Here is a 25,484-nt window from a genome sequence, read left to right on the forward strand (position 1 = left end):
CAACAGGGAGCTCCCAAGGGAGCCATGGATGTGCCCTGGAGCCTAAGCTCCAGAGAGAGAGAGAGGCCCACTGCAGGCCCACCAATACAGCACAGCAGACCCTGGCAGATCCAGCAGGAACCCCTCCCTGGGAGGGCCTATGGTCCTAGCATTTGAAGTGAGAGGCCTCCCAGGGCAGGAGTCTAAGGCCCGGAGGCCTCCTGGAACAGCTAGCCTAGGGGCCGGCATCCCAAGGGGGGGGGGCAGAGGGGGCGCGGGGCACAGCATTCTGAGTATATACTACCCACCCGATGGTGTCATGCTGGATGTGCTTGGCGTCGAGGCTGGAGTACAGGTCCACCACGGGCTCAAAGGCCCCGAGCAAGCAGTAGATTCGGACAAGCAGCAATTTGAACTGGGCATTGGAAGGACTATGGGTTAAGCCCTCTTCTAGTAATGTCAGGGCCTGCCATGCAGCCCTTTCTTCCCCTGGAAGTTTACCAGAAAAAAGGCAGATTATCCAGGGACACTGGCAGGAAACTCAAGAGAGCTCCTCAGAGGGAGCACACAACACGAGGAGGCAAGCCATCGCCTGGACCGAGGCTGGTGGTTGGGGGTCCCCCGAGATCAGAGCTTGGGTCGGCCTCTCTCTGCCAAACAGCGTCACCCCAAAGCTCTGCCAGGGAAATGCTCAGAGGCTGGAGCCCAGTCCAGCTCCATCCTGGGCACTCGTCTCCATCTAACACTGTCTTTCCCCTCCCCTGGCAAGAAAGGCCAAGCTACCTTCTGGGAAGGAGAACGTCAGAAACGGACCCAGGCTGTTCCAAAAGGCCCCTGTGGGGGCCGGGGCCCAGCACAACATGGCCATTGGGCCAAGGGGGCCTGTCCAAGCAAACCCACCCGCCCTCGGGGATGGCCCACCTGCTTCCAACCACATGTCGAGGAGCATGTGTACAGCAAGGAGACAGTAATAGTCTGAACATTGCAGCTCTGTTTTCAAACAGGATTTTCCTGGAAAGAGGAAAAAAAAATCATTGTCTCAATCAGCAAGAGCTCAGCTGGCCCACACGCTGCATTCACGTTGTACTTATACACAGTGTTCAGAGTTCTTCCATAAGCCCGCAGGCCTTAGGGAACGTTCCCCAAAAGCAGCTACTGAGCCACAAAGTAAAAAAATGAGGAGGGAGAATGGACGGTGGGATCTTCTACAACTCTAGAAAGGGGGAGAATTCTTAATGAAAAAAAGGACAGATCACAAAAGGCAAAATATTTTTAGTTTCATCAAATCACTTATTTTTTGCACAAACAGAATCAATTCAATTAGGCAGAGTAAGAAGAGAAACTGCAGATCAGCAAAAATTCAAATAAACAAACAAACAAATAAATAAATAAATAAATAGATGGATGAATGAATGAATGAACGAATAGATAAATAAATAAACGTGCATGTCTAGCAATCTCTTAGCCTGATAACTAAATGTGTAAGACCATGAAAAGTTTCCCTAATGGTTAAGTAGTCAAAGGATATGAATAATTCTCAAAAGAACTGTAAATTATTAACAACCATATTAGAAATTATTTCAAATCACCAGAAAAGAAATGCAAATCCAAACAATCCTGAAGTTTCACGTTGTAACCAGTAAGTGGCAGGGAAATATGGGGCTGTCAGGGCTGCTGCCATAGATGAGGTCTGACCCAGGTACCCTGGGAGGCAACCACCTTGTTTCCCCTCCCTTCCCCCCCCCCTCCCCTCCAAGGGAACTTAAAAAGCCTCTATGCCGCCACAAACATCAGATCCCACTCTGGGCACAAAGCTCAAGAAGTCAGAGACAGGAAGAAACACCACAGGAGGACCAAAATTTTGCTCAGAGCAATGCTTTTTTTATGGCAGCAAAGGACTAGAGACAAAGCAGGTCCCTCTGGGGACAGCCCCGTTATATCGCGATCCGTAAATGTGGCCGACTATTACTGCAGTGTAACAAACAACAGAAGAATATGGAAAGACTTTGGGGAAAGAGAACACTTGATGAGGCAAACACAGAAAACCCCAATCTACAATGATCTCAACACTAAAAACCAGACCTAATGCAGGGTACTATCAAAATGCCCGCCCAGAAAGCAAAGAATGGAGAAAATCCTCTTTCCTCCTTCCCTGAAAAGCAGAAGTAGGGGACTAGGGGTGTCAAATATGGTATCCACTATCTGATGCAACTTATTTCAGTTGGTTTCATTCAATTGCTACAAGTGAGAGATGAAGGGGAACCAAAGAGGGTATTTTTGCAAATAAATGATATTTTAAAAAGGGTATCTTTAAGAAAAAAGCCCCCAAAGCCAGTCACAGAACTAAGTGGACAACAGCAGCTGCTTTATTTCTGCCCATTGTGCTTGGATGGGGTGGGGATGGGGGCTGGAGTGACTGGGATCCTGAGAGCAAAGGCAGAGGTACAGCACGAGGGTGCTGGGCTGGGAGGAGGTGGGTTCCGATCCCGGCTCTGCAGGACCTCAGGGAAGGCCCTCCCAGGCCTAGATGGGGCTGCCCTTCTCTAAGCAGCAGTGAGCCGGGGCCTGCCCTGGGAGGACCAGAAGAACAAAGGCTGCGGCCCTCCCTTGTGACCAGCCCACCCTGACGAAGCCCAGCCGAGCACTTGTGAAGGTGCGTTTGCTCACAAAGGGGCACCCTGTCTCATCCAGGGAGGTGCTCGTTGGCCTCACCGTTTCCTTGATGTATTTTAAGGTGAACCCAAAAACGGTGGATTTAACATGCCCCCCGTTTCCCGTCGGCCCCGTCAGAGAGCCACCAGCAGCTCAGTGGGGGGAGGCGGCCTCCCTGACTCCCTATTCAGCCCTGGGGAAGGCAGCTCACCGAACTCCAGGCCGTGCTGGTATCTCAGCATCAGCTCGCGGACTGCCCTCAGCTTCTGCTCCTTGTCCATGCTGTGGTAGAGACCCAGGAGCCGCATCAGCTGGACCACGCACAGGTGCTGCTGCAGGCCCTTGATGTCGACGGGCAGGGCTAACTTCTCCTCCGTGGAAGTGGACAGCGGCACTTCTCCCAGGAGCTGGTTGATGAACTGCCAAGGGAAGCAGAGGCAGGGCCGGTGAGACTCCCCAGGCTCACCCCTGGTGCCCGCTGCTCCCAGCCTCTCCCAAGCAGGGCAGGGGCAGCGCCCATGGGCTGATCTCCCCCCCGTTCCTGATGCACGTCCCCCATGGGGACTCACAAGACACCGGCACCTCCAGACTTGGGAAGGGCCAGGGAACGGCTGGAGAAGACGCTGACTGGCCCCGGGGAGATGAGGATGCAGGCCAGAGTTCATTGCCCCCTAACTCCCGCACCCCTTCTGAGATAGGTGACCAGGCGCCGGGTTAGCCACATGACAAAATGAGCAAGATCCTGGACAGATTTTGGGATGAGCAAAAAGCGCTATTTATTTTGACACATGATAATGAGAAGCCTACTGTGTGCAGAGAGCTCGGTCAGAAGAGAGGAAACGTGGAGGTGGGAGAAGGTGAGGGACTTGCCAAAGCTTAGGACAGATGAGACCCTCCCTTCCCTCCATGGCTGGTGTCCTGGGGAACAAATATAGGCTCTATGGGAGCTGGAGTGCGGGGGAAGCATTCAGAGCAATGGCTACTGGACAATAACTGGGCAGTCAGACCCACTGTTACCGTGGGACGAGCCTTTGTGGTGTCCCTCCTGCCCCCACAGTTGCTCACCCAGGAACTGCCCTTTCGAGTCCGCAAGGGGTTTGGCAGCTATTACCCATCTGACCCTTACATGGGCTCCGGGCCCAGCCCTGCTCCTCCTGCCTCGGGGGTCCCAGCTCTCCTGGCTCCCCATTAAACGTCCCCAGGGCCTTTAACTGAGCGTGATCAGGACCGTGGGCCTCCCAGCTCCCCAGCAGCCTTTCCCCAGCCGCTGACCCCTGGGAGCCCCCCTGCAGGCAGCCCTGGGTGACCCCAGCCTTGTACCTGCTCCGTCACACTGCTCACTGAGGTAGAGCACGGCCCCAGAGGGCCCAGGGCCCTGGATGGCAAGGGAACCAGTGGGAACCCTGGTGCCAGGCCCAGAAAGCCCTGGTGGGCCGAGGGCTGCGAGGGGGAGGACTTTGGCAGGGCAATGAGGGACGCATGGGAGAGGAGAGCCCAACGTCTCACTTAAGAAACACTGTCAGTAACTGGTATTTGGGTGTAACTGGTTTCCTTGCATCCTCCCCATTTTATTTGGTGCCTTTAGGAGATTCTGAGGAGTTCCCAGGCTTCCTCCGAAGGCCCGAGGGGGCCAGGACAGAAGCCTGCTGGGAAACCTGCTGCTGGGGGGCAAAGGAATTCCAGGGCAACACGAGGTGCCAGTCAGGCCCCGTTGTGGTAGAGAAACAGTGAGCGGGGGGTCATGGGCAAGGACAGACATAGAGGGAGGACCCCGTGAGGACCCCAGAGAGAGAATAAAGGGCTGGCCGGGTGGGAACCTAGCCCCCAGTGCTCCCACCCAATGAGCATGGCCTGCGAGGCCGATCAATCAGTAAGCATTGATTGGGGGCTCCCGGGGGGCCATGCCGGGCACTGAGGAGACAGAGCCAGCGGGAGAGGGCACAGACAAAGCAGGAAGTAAGTCAGAGGGAAGGCACTGGAGCCAGAGGGCGCTGGGGGTATCCAGGAGACAACAGACACAAGGGCAGCAGGAGGGGACCCAGTACTTCCCGGAGTCACCTGAGAGCACGCTCAGGGAGGGGCCAGATGAGGCGGTGTCTGGCAAAAGAGACCCCTTGGACAGAAGAAAGGGGAGATGGCCAAGCTCAGCACATCGGTCTGGGGGGGGGGGGGGGGAAAGTAAGGGAATGGGGCAGGAGGGACTCAGGCAGCTGGGCATCCCTAACTCGCAGTAAACAGGTTCACTGAGGACCCTGGAGAGGGGACGAGAAGCCTCTGACCAGATTCCCAGAGCCCGCTATCTCGGGCCCACGCCCTTGGCGGCCAACTCTCGCCATCAGGGCATGGCTCCTGGCACCAACGGCCGCCAGGGAATTCCACCATGTCCAGGGGAGGCCACCAAGGTGCCGAGATGCCCAATGGGGTTTTTGACAAATCTGACATGCATCTCTCCCCCTCCCCCTCGTACTTCTGAATAGTTCTCCGGCATGGGCAGAGGCCGGGTACCCATGCCAACGGCTCCCTTAGAGCGTGCCTTCTCAGACTCAGCCCTGGCAGCCGAGCAGGCAGGGACGTCACCATTTCTCATGCAGTGGGGAAAACTCCGAGGGCTTCCCAATGATCAAGTCATTTTTTATGGATGAGGAAAGGGAGGCAGACTCGGGGAAGTGACTCGCCTGGGCTTCCCCAGTTAGGAAGGGCCCGGGGCTGGACTCCAACAACTGCCTTCAGGAAGACCTGGGCTGCACCCTGGCCCCTGACACCGAATGAGCCGGCCCCTGAGCCTCTGTCCCACCCCGGGCCCCGGCCCTGCTACTTCAGGGAGGGCTCTGACACTCCCGATTCCTTGCGGGCCATCGGGGCTGAATCCGCCCTCTAGGATTTTCAAACACTCTTGGAGAAGCGGTCAGTGCGCAGCGCCTACCCCCAGAACCGAACCCCTCTGAGCTCGTCCCTGAGCCCAAGATGCTCACCTTTGTACATTGGGAGGCGGGCAGGAGGTCAACAAACACCTTCAGGTCAGTAAAGCAACAAGGCTTATCTCCAAACCTTTTGAAATATTGAAACATCAGCTCTTCTGGGTCACCTAGGAGAGAAATCGCCAAATTACTGCCAGGGACCTCACCAGTCCCGAGCGGCAAATGAACGGTGGGCAGGGGCTGAGAGAGGACGCCCGGCCAGCACCGGCCGAGACCCTAAGGCCCCATTAGAAGGGAAGGATTGGAACGTGGGCCTCTCCCCTCCCCCCCAGAGACTGGGGCTAGGGGCAGAGAGGGGCCCCTGTCCCCCAAGTTCACCACCCTGAGGTCACAATCCTAGGTCACTCCCGGAGGCCTAAGGAGCTATTCTTCAGGATTTCAGACCTAATGACCCATTCAATGAACACAAGAGACTGCCTGACCTAGACCTGCAGGAAGCCCTTTCTCTGCAATAGCTTCTCCAGGGCTTCCATTTTAGAAAGTAGAAACTTGTGAGAGATTAGGTGCCCTTGGAGCACCCCGAGGAGAGGAAGAGCACGTGTGTTGGGTACTCTCGAGGAGCACTCTCATCTTGTCGGCCTTTGCAGCAAAGGCCGTTCTCTGGCAGTGGGTCGAGTTCCCTCCCCACAACTGTATTCCCTTAAAATGCCATCTACGTGTCTAGAACCTGCCTGAGCCGACAGGTAGGGGTGGGGAGCACTCAGAGCTGACTCCCACTGCCACCTCCCCAGCTGCTGAGAGACACAGAGCGGCCCCTTACTGCTTCCCTGCCCTGAGAGCTTCAGAGAGCTGCCCCCCCCCCCCCAAACGGGAGCACCACAGAGCCTCCTGCAGTCCCTCAGGAGCCCCAAAGGTCCCCTCCATGGGAGCCTCCCAAGCTGCCTCCTAGCCAGGAGCCTGCAGAGCTGCCCCCCCACCCCCACGTAGGAGCCCCTTAAGATGCCTCCCCCCTACAGAAGCACCACAGAGCCTCCTGCAATCCCACGGGAGCCCCCCTCACACCCCGGCTCCTCACCCAGCTTGTGCTCGTCATTGTAGCCCTGATGCCGCAGGCGCCGGATAAGCTCCAGCTTGGCCAGGTATGGCCCCCGAAGGTGCCGGGAGCTCTTGGACTCCTCCAGGATCCTCTCTTCGATGAACTTAATGGCTTCTTCTGCAGAATAATGCACTTCTCCCTCCAGAGAGCTGAGGAGAAAGGCGGGGACAGCAGCCTGTTGGGCCTCCCCTGCTTGTTTCCCATCACCATCACTGCTGGGGGCATCTCCCAGGGACCGCCAGGGCCCGTGGGACAAGGCCAGGCTCGCTCTGCCTCCCCTTCCCCCTCCCCACCCCTGGCCACTTACTGTTCTCCTTCCGCAGGAGGGCTCCAGGCTTCATGGATGAGTTGGAAGACAGAGTCAAAGTAAGTCAAATAGAACTGCCAGTCATCTGAGCTGAAGTCAAAAACCAGAGAGAGAGGGGCTTCCAAGTGAGTGCCCGCCCCGGGCCTGGGGCACCAGCCACACCCCCTCCCCTCCACCTCCAGCAGAGACTCACTTCTTTAACAAAAGCCTCCTGGAGAGTGCGTTGCATTCGGGCCACCTGCTGAGCTTCTTGTACATGGCCATGCACTTGTTTTCCCTGCTCTGGAGCTCGCTGGTCAGCTTCTCTACAACCACGAGAGGGATTCGTTCAGCCAGGTTCCCCCCACCAGGAGGCAACCCCCACCCACCCAAACCGACAGTCCCGCTGCAAGGCGGATGCAAGGACTCTGCAGACAACCCTGCAGTGGCACTCTGGAGACGACCTGCTGCCAGGGAGTAAGCTCCCCCCAACCTGTGAGGGAGTAGGGGGAGGTGCTTCCCAAGACGGCCCTGAGGGGCAGCCCGGCGAGATCTGAGCCTCGGCCAAAGGCTCAGGGGGGCGGGGGAAGGGGTGGCAACAGGGAGAAAATGAGCCCAAGTCTTTCAGAAATCCCACGTCCCAGTGAGGCTGAGGAGAGGGGAACCCGCAGCTCTGATTCCCCAAGACTTGGCACAGCTTGCCAAGTGAGGGGCAGAAAGGGTTTTCAGGCTGGGGCAGGGAGTTGTGGGGTTCACAGCTCGCTTCTCTAGGGGCCCCTGCAGAACAGGAGCCCACGCTAACATCTGCAGCATTGGGCAGCTCTTATTTCCCACTGACATGGAAAACAAATGAGGAACAAAAGCCCCCAAACTTGGCAGCGCCCTCCACACTCTAACCTCATCCCCGGGAGACGTGGCCTGGCCCGGCCCCCACCCCTCACTCCATCCCATTGTCTCTTCTACTTCAAACCCAAGGCACCAAGAGGCCACCGCACTAAGAAGCAAATGGAAGCCATCCTGGGCCATGGGGGCAGGGGCACACAGGCTGGGCACAGGGAAGGGCGGCCTTAGCCCGAGCTGGACATGACTTGTTCACTCACTGACAGACTGAGATCAGAGGCTGGATCCCACAGAGTGAGTGCTGAGGACATCACAAAGGGGGAGCCCAGCCCAGGGCCCACCCGACCTCCACGGGACAAGCTGCTGCCAGCAGGCCCCGGCTCGGACTTCTGTGCGGCCCCAGCTTAACCGCCTGACTGCCCCCAGCTTGTCCCCTCCTGTGAGATGGGCACTGAACTATGGCCCTGGCGTCCCCGGCACTCATGGGGGATCCCGTGCTGAAAAGGTTGGAGACCTCCGAATGACTGAACTCAGGACCTCCCATTATGGGAAACCGTCTGATCACAGCCCCGAGGCCCACGAGCCCCGGGCCAGCCTGACCCAGGGCACTCACCTCCTAGTTTGCCTCTGATGACATCCAGGGCTTCCTGATACTTTCCCAACCGTTCCAGAATCATGTAATAAAGCTCGACCTGAGGAGTGAAGCCCACAAGAAGATGGGAGCCCGTATTTGCTGCCAGGAAGGGAGAGCAGCCAAAGCCTGGGCTTCCCCCTGGAGGAAACAGGCTGAAGGCGACCACCTCGCTCAGAGACCGCAGTGTCTCACTTGGGGGTGGGGGACGGGGGCAGGAGCCCATCAATGTGTTCACAGGAAGCAATCAACAAGCATTTGTAAAGCACCTACTGTGGGTCTGGGTCGGAGGGGGTGTGCTAAGTACTAGGAATACGACCCAAAAGTCATGCGCTCTCATGCTGTGGGATCTCAAACCACACTACCTTGTGCCCCGACCTAGCGGAGCCCCGAAGGCCGCTCTGGCAGAGTGGTACCGGCACCCAGCCCTCTCCCCTACCACCCTGGGAGGTCACTGCTCAGGCACTGAGACTACTTCCATTTTGACAAGTGGGGAAACTGAGATTCGGTTTCCTTGCCTTGCCCGGGATCCCACCGCCAAGAAATGCCAGAGCCCCATTCCAGGCCTCTCCGGCCCCCGTTCTGGGTGCCACCCCCAAAGCCGTACAGAGAGAAAACTGGACCTGAGAATACCTACTTCGGCCTCAGCTTCTATCTTGTCCTCCTTGACCATTTTTTCTACCATTCTCTCCGCGAGGGGCAAAAACATGGTTTTGGAGAGGTTCTCATCCTGTGCCGATATAGACTGAAGGGAAAGGGGAGGGGTGAACAAGTTGCCCACAAGCGGCCTTTAACCAGGCGCTCCCCCGACCCTGTTCTGCCAAGAACCAGTTGAGGCTGGCGATTCCCCTTCCTCCCCAAGAGTGACAAAGCAGTTCCGAGCACCAGGAAAACATTCCCCACAAACTCCGCCGGGGACTTCTCCCTCAGACACGGCTATTTTGTAAACAGAGGTCCCGCCATACAATTTTAATTCTGGAAGTCTGGAATTGCTTTTCCCTTGAAATGCATGGAGAGGCGGCTAAGTACAGAGGGAGAAGGGCCGGCTCCTCCAGGCAGGACCAGCAGGGCCCACAAGACTACAGACAAGTCAGGGGAGCAGTCAATCCATTCCCTACAAAACGGGGCAGCAGCTGCCTCCGAAGGTGGTTGGACTACAAGCAATGAGAACGTGGCAGCCCGCGCGGAAGAAGGCCTCTCGGTGGACACCCTCTGCACCGGGACATGCCTGTAGCCAGACCTCTGGATCCCCTGAGGTCCCCTGTTCTCCCCCGGGCCTGTCCTGTGTCCCCACCCCAACCCAGAGCTCAGGGCTGGCCACTGGAGGTTGTGTCTATTTATGAATAAAGCAGATGAGCTCAGATGGGGATCCATGAAGCTTTCTAACTCTTTAGTTCTCGGCCCCTAATGACTTCCTCTCTGAAGATCCGTGCCGGCTTTCCCTAAGCCTTGTCCCCAGGCCCACACACAGCATTCTGGGGCAACCATATCATTGGATGTTAAAGTGACAAGTAGAGAAAAACAAACCGGACGTAAAAATAAGCTGCGCTGACTAGTGAGGAGAGCAATAGAAACTGACTGGGGAAACCAAACAGACAATTCTCAAAGCACATTTCTGAAAATGGCCCTCCCTCCATCTCCTACTAGAAAAACGAGAGATGAGTTATCAGGGGCAATTACAGGGTCTAAAAGGTTGTGGGGGTGGGAAGCAGTACTCACCTGCATAATTAAACTCATGACAGACCAAAAATAGTAAGGATTTTTTGGTACGATCTTATAAAGTGCCATTCCAGCCTGAAAAAGAGAGAGACAACTGTGACGTCCGCCAGGGTCTCAGACCCAGTGAAAGCACCCGAGGATCCCTGGCCATCGTGACCAAGCGATCAGCAGCACAAGCCCTGCTGGCCTAGCCCAAGGTGGCGGCCACCTGGCTCTGGGGTCTGCCCACTTAATCTGAGCCGCCATGTGCAACGGAGCCAAGAGAGACTTGCACCAAACAAACAGAAAGAGAAGGGCCTGGAGCATCGGACCGAGGGCAGACCACAGCTACCCTGGGCCAGCTGCCCCGTCCGGAGGATCACGGACAAGGCCTCGAGGCCGGCTCCCCGGGCCTGCTCTGAACAAAGGCTGGCCGTGAGCACCAGTGTGCCTGGGATTTCAGCCTGGCTTGGGCTGCTCAAGCCATCTGCTGAGGGTGTTTCTGTGTTTTCAAACCGAAGCCCAAACATCAGGACAAAGGAGCACGGGAAAGGGAAGCCGCCCAAGGACACCCAAAGCCAGGCGGCCGGTGCGGACCTCGGTCCCCGAGGCCTTCAGCGAGTGATGATAAAAGGGCATCACTACCGCGCAACCTCACCGTCAAAGGGCACTCAGTGGCAAAGCAGATAGAAAAGCATTTAAATGACTCAAAGAAAAGGTGAATCAGCAACTAAAATTAAAATGCACCTGAAAGCTTTTCTAGGTGAATTCTCTTTAGTGCAAAGGCTAATTTCTAGGTGTGTTAGGATTTAGACTGTCGTAATAAAGCAGGCCACTCAGCTACCCGAGTCCTTCACTTTAAAAAAACACATAAAAATCAGGGGGAAAAACTTTCAGAGACATTCTCCTTTATAGTCCGTTAATGTAATTGGAGAATGCTGAGACAAGCCGCAACGCACTACAGCTGGCTTCCCAAAGTCCCAACAGATGTGAGGGGATGCCCACTGCACACTGGCATCCACGCTCACTCCTCCCATCAGCCCGGGTCTCCCAAGGGCAGAGCTCTGCCCCCGGATCTGGTCATTTCTCACAGCAACGTCTCACACACAGCAGGTGTTGAATAAATGGCTGATTTACAAATGAATTAAACAAGCATTTCTTTCCCAACTAAAGATCCTTTTCAAACAAAGTGAGAATATGAACGAATAAACGAGCATGTATTAAGCCACTAATTACCGCGGGCCAAGAGATGGAAGAAAGGAACCAGCCCCCCTCAGGTGGAGGTCACATTTAGGAGGGAAAGAAAACGCATGTGGGAGAGTCTGGCTGGGAAGGTTACGGCCACCGCCAGAGGGAAGGGGGCACATACAGGAGAGGGTGGAGAATGGCGCCAGCTCCAGTAGGGCCCTCTAGGAACCCCCTGCAGTCCGGGGTGACCCGTGGAGATCCCCAGGAGGGAGGCAGGGCCAGAGGTGGGAGGGGAAGAGGAACTAGACTTGGGAGTGGGATGGACCAGAGTTCAAATTCTGCTTTAGATACTAGCTGGAAGAAGGGGCATTTATGTTCTGTGGGCCTGTTTCCTATCTGTGAATGGGAATGTAGCGCCTACATTAGGGGGGTGGGGGTGGGGGGATGTGAGGATCCAACGTAAATAAAGTACTTTGTAAACCTCAAGTCTTAACAAATGCCAGCTACCATGAATATTAATAAATTAACATAAGCGATGTAGTTGGCTCATTCAGACCTACTCCAATATTTCTGCCCTTTGTCAATAATTACTCTTCTCAGTCTGTGCCAGACAAAACAGATGGCATCGAGGGCCAGGAAGGTAGGTAAAGAATATAGTCCCAGGCCACAGGAGAAATGACCCTGAGCTGTGTTCCAGCCATCGCTGCTATGTGGCCAGAGCCCGCTGAAGGGCCAGGGCCAATGTCTGCTAGAAGGCTGGTGCCCACTGGCCAGAGCCCGCTGAAGGACTGATACCCACTGGCCGGTGCCCACCGGAGGGCCAGTTACCTGCTGCATCTTCTTGTACTCCCCAACCCGGGCGTAGGCCATGAAGAGGTGGGAGTGGTACTCCTCGCTGTTGGGGACCTTCTTCACAGCGGCCTCGTAAAGCTTGGTGACCAGTTCCGCTGTGACAGAAACAGACAAGGCAGGCGAGATTTCACTAACAGCAGTCGTGGCCCGGGGGGCCTCTCCATTAGGGGCACGTCACAGGCCTGGCACTGGGTGCCCTCAGGGAGCTTCCCCTCTACCACAGGGGAAACGAGATGAAATATGAAATCTGGACACTGTCATTCCCAAAGAGCCACCAACAGCTGAGGACGCTGGGACAGGCAAAGGTGCCTCTGAGTTGGGGAAACAGAGAGGGGAGCGGCTGCGAGCTGGACCAGATACGTAGACGGGGCGGAAGGCAGCACACAACCTGGTGCCCTCGGAGGATGAGGGAAGAGAATGAGCTCTGTCCTGGGCATGTCCAGCCCTTCCTGTCCCAAGCCCAAACCTCACTGCTCCTGCTCACTGCCCCTCTGGGTATCCGGCACACAAAGGGACTCTCCTGGAGTTGGACTCATGGGCCCAAGTGACCACCAGCTCCCGGAAGGAGCACAAACAACAGGGAGAAGGAGCCCCTGGGGGTGGGCAGAGAGGGCCCAGCGCTGGGTGAGCACCTATTCTCGGGGCTCCGACAGCAAGGACAGAGCGGGAGGGCTTGGCCCTGCCCGGCGGCCTGCTCTCCGCCCCTCTCCTCCACAAGCAGACAAGACCCAAAGGTCCCTCTCCCTCCCCAAGAGACAAGGACGTCAAGCAGCCGACTCACGCCTGTGCATCTCCCGATAGAGGATGGTTAGCGCCTGCAGGGAATTGTCGTCGGTGGGCTCGAGTGCGGCGACTTCTCGCGCCAGGGCGAAGGCGTCGTCCTGCTTCCCGGTCCTCTGTAACCCAATCGCTTTTAATACCTATGGAGGCGAGAGAACCGGCCGCTAGGAAGGTGAAGCCTAGAGGGAGTAGGGAGCAGGGAAGGAGCCCCGCGGGGGCCTGCCCAGGGAGGAAGGAAGGCTGAACAGCAGGCAGCAGGGAAGCGGAGTTTTAAGCCCGCGAAGTGCAGAGAAGGATGTGGGCCCAGTGAACGACACAAATAAATGCTTTTTAAGAGCATTCGTGGTGTTTCATTTTTAAGCCAATGCGGGCTAAGAGCCCTAGCCACACAGGAGGGGAACCAATGGACAAAGGATTTCTGGGGCCGGGAAGACCAACTGTGAGAGTGGGAAGACGCGCGCAGGTGTGTGTGTGTGTGGTCAATAAATAAACCTTAGGCCAAGCAGACTCACCTTAGCACAATGAAGATCTTTGTGTTTTTTCAGCAGTTTATCAGCTTGCTGAATTGCCATCTTATTATTGCCATTATCAAGATAATCTATAAAAAAGGGAAAGAAAATATGGCGATCAGAGACGGAGCAGGACCAGTCAATCCCTCTTCCCTGCAGGTCTCCAAGCAGAGCCCACCCGGCCGGCGGCTGAATGCCTTTTGGAGAGGAGCCCTACCCAGACACGGGCTGGACCAGACGGCCACGCGAGCCCCTTCCCACGCACAAAGTCCCTCCCAGGAGAGCTGATGGACTGTATGTTGCTGATTTCCAAGAAGAGGAGAGAAACATGATTTTCTGGCCAGAGAATGAAGCACATACTGCTGCTTACAGTCACACATCTAACCATGGCTGTCGGACCAGGCACAATGCAGGATCCTTACAAGGAACCGGGCTGATCACCGGGGACCCCTCCTGATCAGCCCAGAATCAGAGAAATATCTTGGCAACTCCTGAGAATCAATCCTGTGATTGTGGGGGCTCAGTCAGACCGATCACTGGAATCCAGAGGCAGCCCCCCCAATCTCATTTAGGTAAAACCCCATGTTTCATCGGGACATTGATGCCTTTCTAGTCAGGGCAGCACAGTGGGAAGAGCACTGGGGCCCCCCAACTCAAACCCTGCCTGTATAATCCTGGCAAGTCCTTTCCCCACCTGGGGAGAAAGTGCAAAGTTTCCCCATCTGTGAGATGAGGGTGGCAGAGGTGACTTCTTTAGCACCAGATCTATGAGTCTACTTTCCAATGTGGCCAAATGCAGGGGCCTGAACCTGAGCCCGCCCCCCACCCTTCTTTTCTGAGAGCAGGCCTGGTAACACATCTGGAAGGCAGGAAGCAGAAGGTCTGACCAAGAGAATCTAAAATTGGCGCTACAGAAAAGCCGCATCGAAGCAACGCCAGCCCAGCGTCTGTGCACGGGCTCTCGGGGAGCAGCAACAAGACCGCAGCTGCGAGAAAGGACAGAAAGGACCTCAGGAGCCCAGACTTACTGATCAATATGCAAGGAAACTAAACTGTGCGCAGCATGTTCTGCTGGTTACAAAGAACAGTCCTTCCTCAGCACGGAGGAAGAGACAATCGAGCAACCAGAATGAGGACTGGAGCTCACTCACCACAACAAGAAGCCTCCAGCGACCTTGCCATACCTGTGCTGCCAGGCCCCAAAATGACCCTTCCACATCTTCCTGAGAAACAATAACCCGTGAAAAGCCAAGGATGAGGCTTGGAGGAGTCGCCAGAGAGGAAAGGCACGTTGTTCTAAGCTCTCCAGGGAAGAGACCGGGTGAGACAAAGGGAAAGACCAAGAGCCTCCACTTCCTGACTGTGGCTGGAACCGCACCTCGGCTGAGGGCCATAAATCCCTTGTATTCACTCACCTACAAGAGGCCATCACTTCTCTGCCAGAGCCCAGCGAACACTGGACGCTGGAGGAATGGGGCGGCAACTCGTGCCCAGACGGTTTCTATCAGAACTGCCCAAAGCAGACGCTGGAAAGGAAGGGCACGTCAAGAACAGCCCGGAATGTGGGGAATCACCTCTTGGCGTGCCCTGGCTCCCAGGCCTGCCTCTGCCAAGGGTGAGCATCCCGCTCCTAGTCTCTCACTGCCGCTGCCCCCGGGCAACCCTAAGCTTCAACTGAGAAGAAGACTTCAGGAAAGAACCCCAGGCCAGAGACTAAGTGCATGACGGACATAAGCAACCTTAAAGTCAGAAATCACAGCTCAGCTCAGAGGAACATGAAAGCTTGCAAAGCCTGATCTTTCCTCGGCACAACAGGACGGTACCACCAGTGTCCTTGTTCCAGTTGTCAGAACTGAGGTTCTGGCAAGTCCAATGACCTGAGGCTCCCGGTGCACCCAGCTCTCCCGACTCCCCAAATCCATGTGCACAGATCTGGATAAACAGCCCTGCAAACATCTCAGGCTAAGAGGTTGAAGCCAGTCTCCATTTGCCTGGCAGCATGGGACCACCAAAGCGGCGGGACAAAGGGCAACCTGGATCGATCGCCAAAGCCTGGAGTTTCATTCTCCCCGGTCCACTCCGGGTCAGCCACAGCGGGCACACCTCACGTCTCTAGACCTCAGTGCCCTCATCGGGTCAATGAGAAGATGGGCAGGGGGCTCTCTAGTCCTGCTCCACCTCAGCCAGTCAGTGATCCCAGCAACGCCATCACCTCCAAGATATATCTGCTGATTCTGGAAGAAGGCGACCCTCCTGCTTCCAACCAGCTGCTAACTGGCTGAGCAAGCTTGGAGCAAGTCCGAGAAATGTCTGCCACACGGACCTCCCCCGCTGAGAAGGGCCTGCAGTTTGGATGTCAGCTGGGCCTGGTCTGGAGTCAGAGATGACGGAGGAGGAACAAGGCTTTCTGCACCTCATCCCCTGTGGCCCTAAAAATTCCCCCACGTGATGGAGAGGAACAGTCACACATGGGGGTCCCAGTGAGCTTAGGCTCCCAGGGCTCAGGTGCCAGGGCAAGTGCATTCTCACCCCCCCCCCATTCCCCCCCCACATACACCTCCCCCCCCATTTAAACTTTCATCCTTTACAACACAAGCTGCCTAGCCTAGGGGCAGAATAAGCAGTCAGAGACATCTCCTCACCAATCATTCATTTGAAGTTAGCCCAGGGCTGGCCACACACCTCTGTGGACGTGCTCTGGACCAAGTGAGAGGCCTGTGAGCCCAGCTGTCCAACACTTAGCCCATCCTCTCTGTCTCTGGATCCAGATTTCCAAAAAAGCCATTCTGGCCAAATTCACAATTCACCCTTGGCACCCTGCGTTGGCAAGACGGAAGTGGATTCTGAATCCAGAGGAGCAATAACTCTCAGAATTATGCTCACAGCAGGAATCAACTGAACCAGCTACACCCAAGGAAAGAACTCTGGGAGATGAATGTGAAGCACTACATAGAATTCCCAATTCCTATATTTTTGCCCACCTGAATTTTTTATTTCCTTCACAGGCTAATTGTGCACTATTTCAGAGTCCGGTTCTTTTTGTGCAGCAAAATAACTGTATGGATATGTATACTTATATGTATTTAACTTATACTTTAACATATTTAACATGTATTGGCTAACATGCCATCTGGAGGAAGGGGTGGGGGGAATGAGGGGAAAAATTGGAACAAAAGATTTGGCAATTGTCAATGCTGAAAAATTACCCACGCATATATCTTGTAAACGAAAAGCTATAATAATAATATAAATAAATAAAAAGGGAAAAAAAAGAGTTATGCTCGTAACTGGGCTGCATCTGAGAGGAATGGACGGCCAGGAGGTGCCACACAGCGGAGGTCGCTCATGGCCTGAACCCCTCCTGGGCTGGGGAAAGATAGCCAGCGGGCGGTCAGACTGGTGAGAGACAAGGGCCTGGCAAGATATCGAGTCTAAAGCTGGCACCCCCGGGCCCGGCAGGCTCAAGTCCTGGACCTGAAGACATGAGGACCTGGGGGCAAATCCTCCTCGGGCGACCCTGGGCATGGTGGGAAGGATGCCCCAATCCCTCTTCTGACACCAGCCAGGCATGTGGCCCTGAGCTGAGCCTCGGTTTCTCCAGCTGCAGAACTGCTTTAGGATGGTTGTGGGACTCTTAAGTGTGCAACAGACATGAGCAACCTTAAAGCAGGCGCTCCTGACCTGGGTTCGAGAAATTTGCCAAAGGGGAATTAGGCCAAAGCTGCCGCAGTGTGTGGCCTGGAGGCGGAGTGGGGGAGAAGCAGCGAGGTGGGGGGGGAGGGGAGGGGGGAAGCGTCCCCACGACTGAGGCCCAACGGAGCTTTGTCTACAAAACCCTTCCGTTCCGGGCGCAGCGAGCTCTGAACTGACCAAAAGCCTGGGAGTGACTTCCCCCAAGGAGGTCATGAGGCTTCTGGTGCCCTTGGAAAACCGGGTCCCATTCTTCCCCAAGCTTCTCCCGGGCTCTCTTCTATCTGCGAGGGGGTCCTCAGCCCTGCTCTGGGCCCAAGGCGAAGTCAGAGGGAGCAGGACGCTGAGGAGCCTCATCTCCCTAAACCGACACAGAAACGCTTGTCCAGAGGACGAGGAGCCCCGAGAAGCCCAGGGGCTCCCGACATGCACTCGGCACCGGGAAACACCCTATCTCCTGGGCAAGTTCTCCTTGGGAACCCAGGGCCTTGCTTGGTATGGTGGAGGCCAGGGGCTTGGGAAGGTTTCCTGAAGACCAGAAAGCGCGTCTCCGAGTCTCCAGAAACAGCAGCTTGGGTTACAGCCTTTCAGCTGCTCTGACACCAGAGTCCGGTCGGGAGGGGGATCTGAAAGGCCCCAGGCCAAGCTTCATCCAAGACCGAGGCCCACCCCAGGTGAGAGCCTCCCACCTCCTCCAGCAGCCTGGACTGCGTGTGCACCTGGAGATAAGTAGCAGCCCCACAGGAGGAGCTCCTCTCTCCCCTACTGGGCCCCTCACCCCCAGGAGAGCCAGTCCGTGAGCCCCCCCGCCTCCCCCTCCCCCCCCCCGCCCCGAGCAGCCGGCCCAGAATGCCGCTGGTGGGACTCAGAGCCCAGAACGCCAACTTCTCACTGGGCTCACCCAAGGGCACAGGAAGATGGAAATCATCTCAAGGGCCTGCCAGGCCCAACAAGTAAATGCAACCAAACTTGCTCTCCAGCCAGGAATTGTGGCGGGAAGACGGGGCCCTCCTGGGGACTCTACCCACGCTCCGGGGCAGGCGAAGGCAGGCCTGGAGAAGCAGCTAGCAGCCCCAGAGCTGCCCTCCCTCCACATGCCTCTGGGACCTTCGTCCCTCCCATGGACCCCAGCCGTCAGCCTCCTCCCTCCCCTGAGTCATAGCCAGTTCCCACCTGGTCTGGCCGCCGTCCCCTCGCCAGTCCAGCTCACCAAGCTCCCGGGGTGCCCCTTCCCAGGAGGATGAAACACAATCTCTGGGGGCTGGAAGTGCCAAGGTCCTCCTCCCTCCTCACTCTGCCCGGGGGACCTCCAGCTTCCTTCAAGGATATTCAAGGATGTCCTTGCCCACCGGGCCCTGGCAGTTCCTTGTTATCTGGACATTCAGCATCCACCACTCCATGCACCAAACTGCCACGGAGTGCTTGTGTGCAAGCACGGACGCGTGTGTGCACATGTGTATTATGTAGGGGTGTACACACACTCACATACACACATACACACATGCACTCTCACACACACATACACACATGCACTCACACACACACACACACACACACACTCTTGTAGCAAATGATCCAAGTTCATGTTGTTTCTCCCCACTAGAATATCGCCTTCTGGAGGACAGCAGTCATTTCGTATGTCTTTGTGTTCCCAGCAGTTCCTGGCACGCTGCTGGAGCTTAATAAATGCTTAATTGTTTAATGAATGTATCTTTGGGTAATGAGGAGCTCATTACTACCGGTTGTTCATTCTCTTAAAAAAGATTTCAAAAATACAATTTGAAAGTAGAAATGTTATTTAGGGGAATTCAAAGGTAGAGTTTTTAGGAAAGACCAAAGATTTTTAAGAGATCAAAAGAATTGGAACAAATGTCCTTTTCACGAAAAAAGCCTCAAGAATAGTGGCCCCCTTTGGGGAGGGACCTTCAGGGCCAGGCTCACTGACTGAAGGCTAAGTGTCCCATACTTCCCCAAACCTTCAGGGGCTGCAGCTGCAACAGAGTAAGTCCCTGGGCTGAACTATGGCCGGGCCCTTGAAGGAAACAAAAATCCCCAAAGCTGGGCTAGTCTGGGAAGGCTGGTTGGGGCCTGATCCAAGGTTGGCCACAGGGGGGAGCAGCTTGAGGCCCCCCCCCCCCCCAGAGAGCCCGTGCTGGTGTCTAAGACAACCCAAATCCCAAGAGTTTTGTGAGAGTACCTTTTCCTGCTTTACTTTCTAGTAAATGCCATAATCATTCCCCTTATTAAGAAACTGCTTTTTAACCTTTTTTTATTTCATAACGTTAAGCTCAAGTCTCTCTCATCAAAAACTCTGGTAATGAAGCTGCATTATGTCCCATCAACCCACACAGGAATAACAATCTGCTGGGAACAGAAGGAACTTGCAATTACCCTTATTCCGATAATTTTGCTGAAGGAGCCCATTGGAGCGGGATTTCTAATAAGCCGGGTGGGTGGAGGCTTTCAGAAACCGAAAGCCAGAACTTGCTCATCATGCAGATACCACAGCTCACGGCGAATGAAGCAAGAACACCTCAAGTAATCCCATGATCCACCAAAAACCCACCCAAATCCAAGCACCCCGACTGGAATTTCAACTCCACACCTGACATCCCAAACAAACCCCAACTCCTCCACCGGCTGCTCAAAAGCCAGCTCCAAGTTTCCACAGCAACACGGTGAATCACAACCTCCCTGGGATGGTCCCACCGCCAAGCCCTGCCAGAGACTGGCATCCCTTTCCAGCAGCCTCCAGGGGCTCCTCCACGCCGCACTTTGGCAAAAGGAGGGCTCTGCTGGGAGAAACCCAGAGTGTTCTGCAATCTCGACGCTCCCTCCTCCAGTCTTAAAGAGCATCTTTTTCAAAAATCCAACCTTAGAAGCAGACAGGGAGAGCAGGGTCCCAAGTTTGGCATCTGCTAAAGACCCCCAACCAAGGGTGCTCCAGCAGAGTCCCGTCGGCCTAACAAGGGGAACCATGCTCAGAGGCCAGGAGGACCATGAAGGCAAAATGCTGCGGCTGTCTCATCACAGAGATGATGCTCGACGACTTTTCATAATTATGAGGGGCGATTTCATGGGAAAGGACCAGAATAAAGGAAAATATAACAAGCACTAGGATGTAAAAAAAATAGTGAATCTTTGGGGGACAAAAAGGTTAGTGGAGGCTGCTCTGTCCACTCGCAAACTCCCTCGGGAAACCACACGGAAGAGCTTGGGCACACGTAAAGAAGCTGGGCCTGGGATGGCAGACGCCAATGGGAGGCCCCGGGCTGGCCCTCTGCCCGGGCCCTCCATCCCTTCTCTGGGACTTCAGGGGCTGTCCCATGGCCAAGCCCTTGGGGTTAGAGAAAAGGGCTTTGCCTCCTAGAAACCATGACAGACACACGAGGCTACCATTTCACTCCATCACAAGGCAAAGGGACCAGAAGCCCAGCCTGGGGCCTGGGAGGGCAGAGCCCTGCGTTCAGATCCAGCTCTATGGGCTGGGCTCTCGAGCCTCAGCCTATCATCCACAGAGCATTCTCTGTAATCCCACTTTCCAGGGGCGACTGTCAGCTTCGAGGGGCCAGCACAGCCTGCCAATGGCTCAGAGAAAGTTGGCCCCTCTGCCTCTGCCTCTGCCTCTGGGACACAAAGGAGCGGCCCCTTCCCCTTCCCTGACAGGCGGAGGCTCTCAGTCTGCAACACCGACCGAAATAAAACCCTGAACGAGCACGAGCCAAAACCCTGACCTGGAAGCTTCTCTGGCTAAAAGGACAAGTACAAAGCCCGCATTCACCTGGGCAGGTCCCCAAGCTGGCCCATCAAGGGCTCTCCCCCCTTCCATCCCTCCCGTGGACTGCAGGAGGCCCCAGGCAGCTCCATGGGAGACTCAGCAGGGGCAGCCCCCACAAGGGGGCCCAGGGCTCATTTCGGAAGGCAGGTTTCCCAAACTGCCACTAGGCTGGCCAATATCCCCTTTGGAGAAAGGGAGCCCTGAGGCTGGAGGCTGGAGGGGCTCGCCTGGGGCCCGAGCCCTGCAGGAGAGCCCTTCTGACCCCGTGGCTGGCTCTCCTGGGGTCTCCTGGATGCCTTTGCCAAAGGGGTTGGCCAAAGTCTGGGAGTCAGAGGTCACTTACAGGTACGGGAGCCCCAGACAGGGCAAGTGTGCCGGGGACGGCCGCCTCTGAGGACAGCAGCTTCTGAGAACGGCCCGCCTGCCTCTGAGGACGGCTGCCTCTGGGGACGGCTGCCTCTGGGGACGGCAGCCTCTGAGAACGGCCGCCTCTGAGAACGGCCCGCCTCTGGGGACGGCCGCCGGGCTCTCTAGTCCACCGGGCCGGGTGAGTGTGTGTGAGCGCCTCGGGCAGGCCGGGGGAGGTCTGGAACTTGGGGGTTCCCTGAGCTCTGCCCTGAGGCAGAGAGGCCTCACGGAAGGGCCGGTGTCAGGGCGGGGAGATAAGGCCGGGCAGAGCCGAGGGCTTCTGGACAAAGCCGGGATGGGGGAGTGCGCGCAGCAGATAAGGAGCAGCCGCAGCCCCCTCCCTGGGAGGCCCTTTCTCCCCCAGCCGGCGCGGGGGACTCTGGGGGCCCGGCACGGAGCCTTCCTCGCCCCGGGCACCCCTCGGCCCCCAGCGAGACCCTGGCTGAGCCCCCTTCGCAGTCGGGGGTTCTCCACGCTCGAGGTCGCTGGAGTCATTCATTCCCGGCCAAGTCCCTGACCTCACGACCCTGGCCAGACCCTCCGCGGCCCTTGCCTCGGTTTCCCCGGCTGTAACGAAGCGGCCTGGGGCTGCGGACCTCCGCCCTCCCCCCTCGGCGGATCACCTTTAAACCGCGAGCGCAGCGCGCTCCGGCCCGGGCCCTTCCTCCCCTTGGCTTCAGCTCCCCGTCGGCAAGGAGAGCGCCCCCGACTCTCCGGAGGCCGCAAGCCGGGAGCCTCGGTCCTGCCCCCCCCGGCCGGGCCTCAGTTTCCCCGCGTGTAACCAGGCCCCCCCGGACGTTCGGGCGAGTCGGGAGACCGGCGGCCCGGCTGCGAGATCCCGTCTGCGGCCCCGGTTCCCCTCCCGAAGCGCCTCCCGAGGGGAGCCCAGGCCGGGGCCGGGGCGGGCCGGGCCGGCGGCCACGCGAGGCCCCGGGCTGAGGCGCGGCCTAGCGCTCCGCGGCCCGGCCCCCTGCCGGGCTCCGGCCCCGGGCCGCCCCCCGCTCTCCCGGCGCGGGCCCGGCCCCGGCCGGCGGCTCTGGGCTCCGGCGCCCGGCCGCGGCCACTCACCGTAGATGGGCCGGAGGCGCCGGTCGTTAGGGTCCTGCACATGGCCCCGCGTCGCCATGATGACAAGCGCAGAGCCTCAGTGCGCACGCGCAGCGCCGGCCCCCGGGACGGGGCCGTTAAAGGGCCAGCGCCGGCTCCGTTCCCCCGCCCGAGGGCGCGATACGGCAGAAGCGCAAGGGGCGGGCGCGGGGGGGGAGGGGGAGCGCCTCGGGCCAATGGCATCCCACGGCTCGGAAGGCGGCCCTCGGCGCCCTTCGTTGCCTGCCGGGGAGGCTTCCGGGCCCCGGCCATTGGCTGCGGGTGTGGGAGGGGGCGGGGAGATTCCCCCCCCCCCCCCCCCACCGATCCCGGGGCCTCAGCTGGTGCTGGGAGCCCCGACGTCACCCCTGGGGAAACTGAGGCCGAGCGCGGTCACGCGCCTCCTGAAGCCCCGGAGCCCGCGGGAATCAGGCGTGCGGTTCGAACCCAGGGCTCAGCCCGAGAACTCAAAAAACGGGGCAGCCCCGCCTACTGTGTGCCCGGCTCCGGGAAACAAAGCCCGGGGCTGCGCTGCTCCCGAGCCCTTCCAGCAGCGCCTCCGCTTGGCTTGCGCTGGGTGCCCCCTGGTGGCAGCCGCCTGATACCGGGAGAACCTCGCTGTCCCGCCGCGATAACGTGTGCTCTCGGGGCCAGCCTTGCCCGCCTGTCCCTCCCCCAATAAGTGCCTCCCCCTAGCAGAGAGTGCTTCTGGATTCGTATCTCCAGTTCCGGGCATACAGCAGGCGTTCAATGTGTGCTGTTTAGTGCATTTATCTAACGCACTGAAGTATGACGCAATGAAAAGAAGGCTTAACCTGGAGGCACCTCCCCCACTGGAATTCATGTGACCTCCGTAAGCTTTCACTTCTCTGTGCCTCAGTTTCCATATCTGTAAAATGAACTCCAGGACTCTTCTAGGCCTAATTCTCCCATCTGAAGAGGCAGAGAGGGAGAGGGCTTTGCAGCCCGGTGAAAAGGCCACTAAATAAGACTGCCACTCAAGCCCCGGATCTGCTGTGCGACAATTGCCTCTTCCCTCTTGGTCGCAGTTTATTCATCCGTAACATAGGGATCTTGAACAAGAAGATACCTCGGCTCTAAGCCAGTTCTAATTCAAAGACATTTAAAGGTTGCCTTGAGCGTGGCAGTTTCTGGGGAGCCCTTCAGGCGCAGAAGTCAAGGGGCCCATGCAATCATATATAACATTTAATATAATCACAAGTTACATATAATAATATGTATTATACATATCATAATGACATTATATATCACTGGGTTTTTGGTGATGCTCTGTGGTTTATTTTATGCATTTAAGAACCTAATTGGTTTTTTAATAATGGCTTTTAATTTTCAAAATCCATGCAAAGATAGTTTTTAACATTCACCCTTGCAAAACCTTGTGCTCCAATTTTCTTTTCTTCTCCCCACCCCCTCTCCTAGATGGCAAGTAATCCAGTAAATGGTAACCATGCAGTTCTTCTACAGATATTTCCACAATGATGCTGCACAAGAAAAGCCAGATCAAAAAGGAAAACAAAATGAGAAAACAAAATGCAAGCAAACAACAACAAAAAAAAGTGAACAACTATGTTGTGCTCCACACTCAGTTCCCACAGTCCTCTCTGGGTATAGATGGCTCTCTTCATCACAAGATCATTGGAACCGGCCTGAATCACCTCATTGATGAAAAAAATCACATCCATCAGAACTGATCATCGTATAATCTTGTTGCTGTGTACAGTGTTCTCCGGGAAGGGCTTCACTGGATTACCAGAGGGGATCCACAACACGAAGATTAAGGCTGAGTCTCTCGTGTTAGGATCAGTGAGAATGGAATACTAGATTGGGGGTCAGGAGACCAGGATTTGAAACGGATCTCAGCCAGACCAGGTTAGTTGAGTATCATCATAGCAAGTCCCTGTTTGTTCATCTGAAAAATGGGGATGGAGGAAAGGAAGGAGTCACTTTACCAGCTGCTGTGAGGGAAACCCTTCTCAGATCTTAAGGGGATGAAGAAATGAGTTGTTGCTGCTTAACCCTCTTCTTTTGCCCATTTTTCAGATGAAGAAACTGAGGCTTTTAGGAAAGGAACTTTTCCAAGAGAATAAGGACCTTAAAGGGCAATGGCAAGACTGGAATCTGAACTTCCTGGTTTAAGGGACCAGGAGGCCTGAGATTATAATAAAATAAATTTTATATATATATATATATATATATATATATATATATATATATATATATATATGAAGAATTATAATAAATTATAATAAAAGCTCAAGAAATTTGAGCAATTCTATTTGCCAGTCCGGCTGGCCTGCTAGCTGTTCCCCAGACTGGGCATTCCATCCCCACCTCGGTGCCTTTGGACCGGTCATCACCACTCTCCTACCTCTGAGAACTCCCAGCCCTCTTCAGGTGCCCCGAGCCTCCCCAAGTCCTTCTAGGAGGGCGTCTGAGTTGCTTTGGCCAGGGAGGGTTTGGAGTCAGGGCAGAGAGACTGAATGAAGGTCTGAAAAGGGAGTGAGGGTGAACGAGTCTGTATTACTTGGGAGTCGAGCCTCCCAGGATGGAAAACTACAGCCCCTGGGGCCGGGCCAGCCAAGAGAGGCTCCAATAGGACTCGGTCCTTTTCTCAGGTTTCCTTCTCTGATGTTCATCCAAGCCACTCTGCCCCACCTCCTTTTTAAAGAACTTCTAGAGTTTTAGAGGATGGGGGAGAGAAGTATTCAGTGAACTGCCTAGAATCAATCTCAATCGGTCAATATTTATTAAGTACCTACTATGAGCAAGTAACTGTGCTAGGGACTGAGAAGATAGACCAAATATATATATATATATATATATATATATATATATATATATATATATATATGAAATTAATATTTATGTTTTATATATAGCAGTTGTTGTACTCAAGGATCACAGACTTAGAACTAGAAGGGACCTCTCACGAAATATAGTTCAATGTATCCATTTTACAGAAAAGAAAACTGAGGTTCGGGGAGATTGGCTTGACCAAGTTCACAAAGGCAGTTAAGGATTAGGGAAAAGATTTGAACCTGGGTCATGGGGAAATAAATCTGGAGCTACAAA

At 55.8% G+C, this 25,484-nt stretch overlaps 1 protein-coding gene across 1 annotated transcript in view; it reads right to left on the reverse strand.

The window, feature by feature from the left end:
• NAA25 (N-alpha-acetyltransferase 25, NatB auxiliary subunit) overlaps positions 1–22,624 on the reverse strand; it is a 37,703-nt gene extending 15,079 nt beyond the window's left edge. The window contains exons 1-14 of the mRNA XM_031948609.1: positions 22,374–22,624; positions 13,433–13,518; positions 12,922–13,060; positions 12,117–12,235; positions 10,122–10,196; positions 9,040–9,147; positions 8,385–8,463; positions 7,146–7,257; positions 6,953–7,042; positions 6,625–6,794; positions 5,604–5,716; positions 2,843–3,050; positions 901–990; positions 288–468 (exon numbers count right to left, since the gene is read on the reverse strand). Coding sequence (XP_031804469.1) covers positions 288–468; positions 901–990; positions 2,843–3,050; positions 5,604–5,716; positions 6,625–6,794; positions 6,953–7,042; positions 7,146–7,257; positions 8,385–8,463; positions 9,040–9,147; positions 10,122–10,196; positions 12,117–12,235; positions 12,922–13,060; positions 13,433–13,518; positions 22,374–22,431 — 1,628 coding nt within the window. The 5' untranslated portion in view covers positions 22,432–22,624. The remainder of the gene's footprint in view (positions 1–287; positions 469–900; positions 991–2,842; positions 3,051–5,603; positions 5,717–6,624; positions 6,795–6,952; positions 7,043–7,145; positions 7,258–8,384; positions 8,464–9,039; positions 9,148–10,121; positions 10,197–12,116; positions 12,236–12,921; positions 13,061–13,432; positions 13,519–22,373) is intronic.
• Between the last annotated feature and the right edge of the window lie 2,860 nt (positions 22,625–25,484).

Source organism: Sarcophilus harrisii, chromosome 1 (assembly GCF_902635505.1).
Source record: "Sarcophilus harrisii chromosome 1, mSarHar1.11, whole genome shotgun sequence".
In the NCBI taxonomy this organism is placed as follows: Eukaryota; Metazoa; Chordata; class Mammalia; order Dasyuromorphia; family Dasyuridae; genus Sarcophilus; species Sarcophilus harrisii.